Genomic DNA, 7,474 nt, shown 5'->3' on the forward strand with positions numbered 1-7,474 from the left:
GCCAACCAGAGATATGTAAGGAGACCATTCTAAAAATAGATAAGATAAAATAAAAACCATAAAGAAGACCCAGCTGAAGTGAATGCATCTTTTTTTTTTCTTTTGAGTCTGCGTTTACTCTTTAACAGAAACATGTAAGCTCTTCATTCAGGGTTGTATCTTCAGCACTATAGTGAAATACGCTCTTGGTTAAAGCTCCCATAAGTAGTATCTTCAGTGAGATCCACACACATTTTGTTTTCCTTTTTCTTCTTTTTTTTTTTCTTTCTGTTTTTCAAGACAGTGTTTCTCTGTGTAACAGCCCTGGCTATCCTGGAACTTGCTCTGTAGAACAGAGTGACCTTGAACTCAGAGAGATCCTCCTGTCTCTCACATGTACTGGGATTAAAGGAATGTGCCACTACCACTCAGCCACGTTTTGTGTTTTCTTCTAATAACCCAGCATTTAACAGTCTCACAATCTCAGCACTTTGACCACTTTCCATTCTGTTTTGCCGCTTGATTTCTTACAAAGTATGTAGTATCTTGATCAATGGCGCAGACAACCAATAGCATGGAAAATGTTTGGGTTGTTTTGGGGAGTTTGGGAGCCTCACCAGTCATAAGAGGTATAACGTTCAACCTTGCTACTGGGACTTTTTTTCATAAACTCCCAGAGGCATTAGTGGCTTCATCCGTGTAATGTTTGTACTTAAATTTTCTTTTTTGATTATTTGATTGGTTTGTTTATTTTCAGGTTTCTTTTTGGCTTTTTAATATGGGCTTAGTATCATAGCACTTTTGTCTACTTTCAAAAGTCAAGTATTACTGAAGTGCACTTATAAACAAGCAGACATCTATCTGTTCCTTTCTACAGATAGTTTTGGAGAATTTTTCACTTCTAAATAATATGCTAATATTGCTGTGTTGTTTCACGCACACTTCCTATGGTAAATGCAATTTAACTTTGTTAGATTCACACATAAATTGAATACCTTACCAACTCCTTTCCCTTTGTTCCCATATGGTATAGTTATTGGCTCATACGATGGTAATTTTGTGGTTATAAACACAACAAATAGAGTTTATTGATTTTTACTTTAACTGTACTCCTTTTCTCTCTCTAACAGCTCTGAGTATCCTGGAAGTCATTTTGTGGGCCAGGCTGGCCTCAAACTCAGAGATCCTCCTACCTCTGCCTCCCTAGTGCTGGGATTAAAGGCATGCTCCACCAATGTCCAGCTTTTCCTTTGCTTATTTTTTGTAGTTCTTCCTGGATTAAATGTCGCTCTTTCCATTTGTTACTGTAAGTTACATACCTGTTGGTAGTTCTTTGAAGATTTCTCAGACCCACATATATCCTCCTTGGAAAACCTCCCCTTTCTGCTCTTCTAAATTGCTTTCTCTATAGACATTTCTTGAGGCTCCCTCAACCATTGGCCCAAATCTCCATAACCCCCTGTCTTAAACTGTCTTTCCTAGAACCCAGTCCTCTGCACTTTCTTGACTTAGTTCTTCATTTTTATGGAGTGTACTAACAGTTTCCTAAGCAGAGAATATTATGAGAGGTAAAACTTGAGACCATACAGGTATGAAAATGTTATTATTCTAGCCTTCTTGATTGACAGTGGAATACATTGTAGAACCAGATTGACAGCCTCTTGAAATTCAAAGCTTGCTGCTGTAAAGTAGTTCAAAGACATTTTTATTCCTTGGCTCTTTTGTGGGTTTTATTCTTAGGGAATATTCTGAAATTAAATATTCATTATTCAGTTTTATAACATTTTCTATTCTTTTTTAATTGAATGGTGTTTTCTGGTTCATCAGCTGAGCTACTGATTGGCCAGCTGCTTTCTTGAATTTAATTTCTTATCCTTCCAGATAATTATTTTTTCAGTAACTTAGAAGTACAAATATACTTTTCACCTCAATGATGCTATCAGATCCCAAAATGTGTTTGTTCTACATCTTCAGGAGCAAGAGATAAAAATAATGATATTCTTAGAGAACAAAAACTCTTTTATCAGTATAGTTTTGCACCAAAAAATTATGTATACACAGAAATAAATTTAGTTTGTTCACAAACTTGTAACAAATTATGGCCATTTTTCTAAATAGTAGCTCACTCTTCCCCAGCAGTGGCCTCTAATTTCAACACCAGTGTGACCCCTGCAGTGGAAGGCTGCAAGGACACCAGCTACTGCTGAGACTTAACGCTAGGAGATGAGTGTTATTAAAGACAGTCTATTTCCGTTGTTTAGTAAGAACGTTCACAGAATCAGATGAGAGCAGTATGAAGTCATGACTCCCAAAGTCTCGGAAATTGGGGCAGAGGGTACTACAGTGAGGAAGAATGGCAAAAATGGTGTGAGATAGTTCAATAAGAAAAATGGTTTCCAGGCCTGGAGAGATGACTCAACAGTTAAGAACATGACCCAGGGTCAGTTCCTGCACCTATATGGTAACTCAAACTGACTGTACCTCTAATTCCAGGGTATCCGACACCTTCATTCATATTTTTAAAAAAAAAAGTGCCTTATGTCTTTAATCTGAGCACTCCACTCCGGAGGCAAAGACAGGCAGATCTCTGTGAGTTTGAGAATAGCCTAGTTCATAAAGCAAGTTAGTTCTAGGACACCTAGGACTGACTGTTACAGAGAAATCCTGTCTGAAAACATGAAAAATACATTTTTTAGAAAAAAGAAAAATTCTTTTCAACAAATACTGCTATTGGATAACCACATCCAAGAGAAATGTTGGACTCTTAACTCACTTAATACAAAACTTAAGAGACCTAAACATAAGTACAAAGCTTTCAAAAAACATGAATAAATATCCATGACCTTAAATTAAGTAGTTATATATAACACTCAAAGCATAAGGGACAAAAAAAAGATGGTATCATGATCAGAAATGACACTGGTATTAAGAAAAAAGATTGGCCACCACATGAGTTGCAAACCCTGTCAGAAGTTGGGTGCGGAGCATATCAAGGTCTCTTACCAGTAATATCAAACTCCAAAGGACAAACATAGACATTCCCCAAAGACAAATAAGCACATGAGAAAATGTTTAGCATCATTATCAGATAGAAATGAAACCACAGCAAAGAGCTGAAGAGATGGTCCGTGGGTAAAGCACTCGCTGTGAAAGCCTGAAGATGTTCAGAATCCAGGAACCCACAGAAGGTCTGTGTTATCCCAGCATTCCTACTGCAGTGGGAGGAGCCCATCGGTAGCATGGTGTATGCAACAGCAAGCCACAGTCTCTGATTTCCGACAAGGTAGAATGTGAGATTAACACTCAGCGTTATCCTCTGTTCCCCTTACTCCACACTGCACATGCCCTATAGCAGAAATGTTTATACTCGACACAAACACAGTAAGAGCAGTTCACATCCACTAGAATCACTAACTTTTTAATGGGCAAATGTTGACTACGATACAGAGAAATTGCAGTCCATATTCATTGCTGATGAGGCCCAATTCCCACTTGCTCTTGAAGCTACACACATTAATTATATGACCCAGCAAGCAGTTCCATTCCTACAGAAAAGTTAAGACAAGCTGTGTGTGGCCAGCATTCTGAAGACTGAGGTAGGAGGATTATGAGTTCAATAATATCATGGACTACATAGCAATCCTGTCTCAGAGAAGCATTGCAAATGCGTTGACTCTAAAAGTAGTGAGTGATTGTTGATAGCATTATTCATAATGGCAAAAAAAAAAAAATGGAACAACACAAATGTCTGCCGAACTTGTGAATTGGGCCAACCATGCTGTTAGCCAGACAAGGAAATGAAACAGTAATTGCTGTGACGTAGATTAGCAGTCGACACAGTGTGGTCCTTGTTACATTAATTGCTGAGAATAAATTCCATCGGGTTGGAGGTGGAGAGCAAGTAGATTAGTGGTTGCCTGTAACCTGGGAAGAAGGAGCTATGGGGATTGGCAGTTACTGGGTTAGGGACATTGCTGGGGAGGAAGATGCTAAGGGACAAGTTTATAATATGACTAAGAACATTGACAATATGCCTTTCTAATTCAAACTTAAAATGTGTGATTTTAGCTAAGCAAGAATTAGGAATTTTCTAAATAATGCCTTCTTTAATTCATAGACTGAACTGCTTTTAGATGCTCAAAGTCCTCTTCTGACTGATAATAGTGTTTCACTTAGTCTCAGTGTTACTTTCGTGCATTTGTGTTTACATATGAAGTCACATATGAAGGACAAGTTACTTTGTGATTTGTTTAGCTTGGAGAGGTCCAAAAGCGTTTGAACTATAAACAGTGTTATGTTAGTAGCCCTTTAACCTGTAGGGCATGCATAAGTTTCATAGAATTGGTTCAAAATGAGTGCATCTATATTCAGCCATTTAAATTTTTCTTTAAAAAGTTGGTGGTGGCACACACCTTTAATCCTAGCACTTGGGAAGCAGAGGAAGGTGGATCTCTGAGTTCAAAGCCAACCTGATCCACAGGGTGAGTTCCAGGACATGCAGAACTGTTACACAGAGAAACCCAGTCTGGGAATGGGGGGAGGGGTGTTCCTTAAAAGCAAAACGAAACAAAAATAATGTATACTTTAATAATGAAATGCTCATGTAAAATCTAGAGACTTCTTAGATGAAGTGAGATAAATGAAACAGTGTATGTTCACAGTGATCTTCATCTTTCAGGTGGTGGCGGGGGGGGGGGGGGGTCATTTATTTTCCTAACGACATTTGGTTAAAACCGAGGAACAGCAGAAAGCTGAGGGTGGGACTGCTACCGGTTAGTACACAGTAAATGGTCATAACTTAAGCAATTCCTCTCTTCAGTTCAAATGTCTTAATATCAGATATGTTATTTAGAAAAATGGCTTCTAGGGGTTTGGAAAGATGGCTCAGAGGTTAAGAGCACTGGCTGTTCTTTCAGAGGCCCTGAGTTCATCCCCAGCAACCACATGGTGACTCACAGCCATCTATAATGAGCAGGCATACATGTAGACAGAACACTGTTTACATAATAAATCTTTTAAAAAAAGAAAAGTGGCTTCTAATTTCTTTTACTGGCTATATTTGTACCACGCTGTTTTTCATGCTAATTTGGGTTTTGTTGTTTGAAAGGTACATGTATTAAAAAACATTTTTCATTCAATAGGGAAGTTTGGTTGGCTTAGTGGACTATCCAGATGATGAAGAGGAGGATGAGGAAGAAGAATCATCTCCCAGGAAAAGACCTCGCCTTGGCTCATAGATTCTTGTTGGGGGACTCCCAACACATGGTCTTACTAGAACGCTGCAGCTGCTCACTGAGCTCAAGTCTGAATCGGAAAGCTTTCTCATGGAACTTAACACACATGGAGTAGCAGAGACTCAGTTACCAGGTAGGAAAGTGTAGTTGTGTAAGAAACCAGGCTCCCCGAGAACTTGTTTCCTAGTGATTAAAGGGTTTGCCTTTTGGACTGTCCAAAATAAGAACAAGAAATGATTGTTGGAGCCTGGGTGTAAGCTTCCCAGCGAGGAAAGTCTCAGGTTTGGGGGAGGAAGGGTTGTTAATGCAGGGTTGGTTTGGGGGTGAGACTTTAGTACCCAATAACATTGCTTGTATAATGGTGCTGGCCATGTTGTTGTTTTAATCAGTTGCCTCTTTTTAAAAGAAATTTTTATGTAAAACAAATTGAACTGTCATTAGAAATGAAGTTATGCTGTTGGGACCATTTCTTCAAAAGTTCACAGAAGTCAGCCTTTGGTGTTTGACAAGACATATACCCTAGGTAACAGCACATACCGGTTTCTCTACACCAGAGACTTCTAGTACTTAAAGAGAACAAACTGGGTTCCAAATGAATAGTTTTCTTAATAGAACTTTTAAAGTCAGCACTTCAGAAGTTAACAGCAGCCAAGAAACACAAGTAGTATTCTGGCCTGATTGTCCTCGGTACTCAGGAGTGGCTGGCTGTAATTCCCTGAGTAGTCACTTTGTGCTTTCTCAGTAAAGTTAGGTATCTGAGTCTTCTTGGGGCTGCTGACACATTCATAGAGACCAATAAAGAATGGTGCTGAATTAAGTGGCATTTACTATCTAGAAGCCATTTTATACTAGAGGTTATAGAAATGTCAGAGTCATGCAGCATAGCATGGGAAGCTTTTCCACAGACAAGGGTGTAACATGAAAGCTGCTTTTTTAAGAGAGTAAAAAGCACATTCCATGTTGTACGTAAATGAATTTAAAATAATTGAGGCAAATATTAAGAGATTTTATTTTTAGAACAGCAAGTTAATTGTAAATATTTTAATGTTAGTTTGCTCATCTATGATCTGAGATCATTGCTGAGATGAGAAAAATGACCCCAAACTACAATTCAATGCATTGGGAAAACAAATTCTAAACAGTAATTCCAGCTCCAGGCTTGCAATCAGCTCTGTAATGTGTTGTGGGTCCATTTTTCCTGGAATAGCTTAAAAACAGTTTCCTGTGTTGGAGATTTTGGAGTTAATTTTAATTTTGGCTATTGTTTGGAAAAGATGGGCTGTCTGTGTAGATATGAAGTATAGTTTTTCCATAAAACAGATGTTTATTTTGTATTAAAAATACCACTGTACTTGTTTTACACCATTTGTATACATGTGGTGATATTAATGTAAAATTCAGGAATTAAAATGTGACCCTGTAATTCCATGATTGAGGCTTGTGTTTGTTTTGTTGTAAATATAAGTAAACTATTTTCTGAGATGTCCAATTTATGTTCTTTTAAAAGATTATAAAATCTATAAAGACTTGTTATAAACCACTAGGTCAGAAAGTCTTACATGCAAGAGTCAACCATTAATATCGCTTATAGGAGGTAAACCTTGATCAAACATAACAGTATCAGAGTACCACAGCCTGAAGCCATTCTTACCTCTGAACAAAGGTGCACACAGCAAGCCTCCACTTCATACAAGTGAACTGGATACTAGCATCATGGGTAGCATATGCTTAGCATTCTTCCAAGCAAATGCTATCAAGCATTCCTGACATATAAACTGTACTGTTCATACTCTTTTATTATATACTTTAAAGTTCAAAGTACTATCTGTACCTTATAAAGACTCCTTTGATTTTCCTTTCTGAGGAACCTCACACTTTTAAGTCATTATTATGGGAAAGTGTTTCATACAGCAGAAATGAACCTTTTCATAAAATACAAGGGAAACAGTTGTATAATGCATATGCTCACCTACAAGATGAAAGGATCCTTGGAAGGAAGGCACAACTAGGAAGATTCTACATTAACTGCTATTCTAAGTGAAGACCCTCATGCAGACCGGGGTGCTTATAGCATTATCTCCACTCAGTTCAGGTCAGAGTACACATTTGTATGCCTTAGGTCTTAAAACATATCTGTAAACATGTACCTAATAAAAAGCTATTTTTAATAAAAAGTTATGTGAACATATTAATGTGTTTTCATCAGTGGTTTTTTTGAAGGTTGTAACTTCAGGTATAATTTTAGATTCAAGCAGATAAGA

At 37.8% G+C, this 7,474-nt stretch overlaps 1 protein-coding gene across 5 annotated transcripts in view; it reads left to right on the forward strand.

Annotated features, from left to right (window-relative positions):
- Positions 1 to 7,401, forward strand: part of Ppp4r3b (protein phosphatase 4 regulatory subunit 3B) — a 51,220-nt gene extending 43,819 nt beyond the window's left edge. For all 5 annotated transcript variants that reach the window (XM_040733226.1, XM_005070352.4, XM_013113600.3 and 2 more), the window contains one exon: positions 5,121 to 7,401. In XM_040733226.1, the coding sequence (XP_040589160.1) occupies positions 5,121 to 5,216 (96 nt within the window). In that variant the 3' untranslated portion in view covers positions 5,217 to 7,401. The remainder of the gene's footprint in view (positions 1 to 5,120) is intronic.
- The last annotated feature ends 73 nt before the right edge of the window (positions 7,402 to 7,474 follow it).

Source organism: Mesocricetus auratus, unplaced genomic scaffold, assembly GCF_017639785.1.
Source record: "Mesocricetus auratus isolate SY011 unplaced genomic scaffold, BCM_Maur_2.0 Super-Scaffold_100029, whole genome shotgun sequence".
NCBI lineage: Eukaryota > Metazoa > Chordata > Mammalia > Rodentia > Cricetidae > Mesocricetus > Mesocricetus auratus.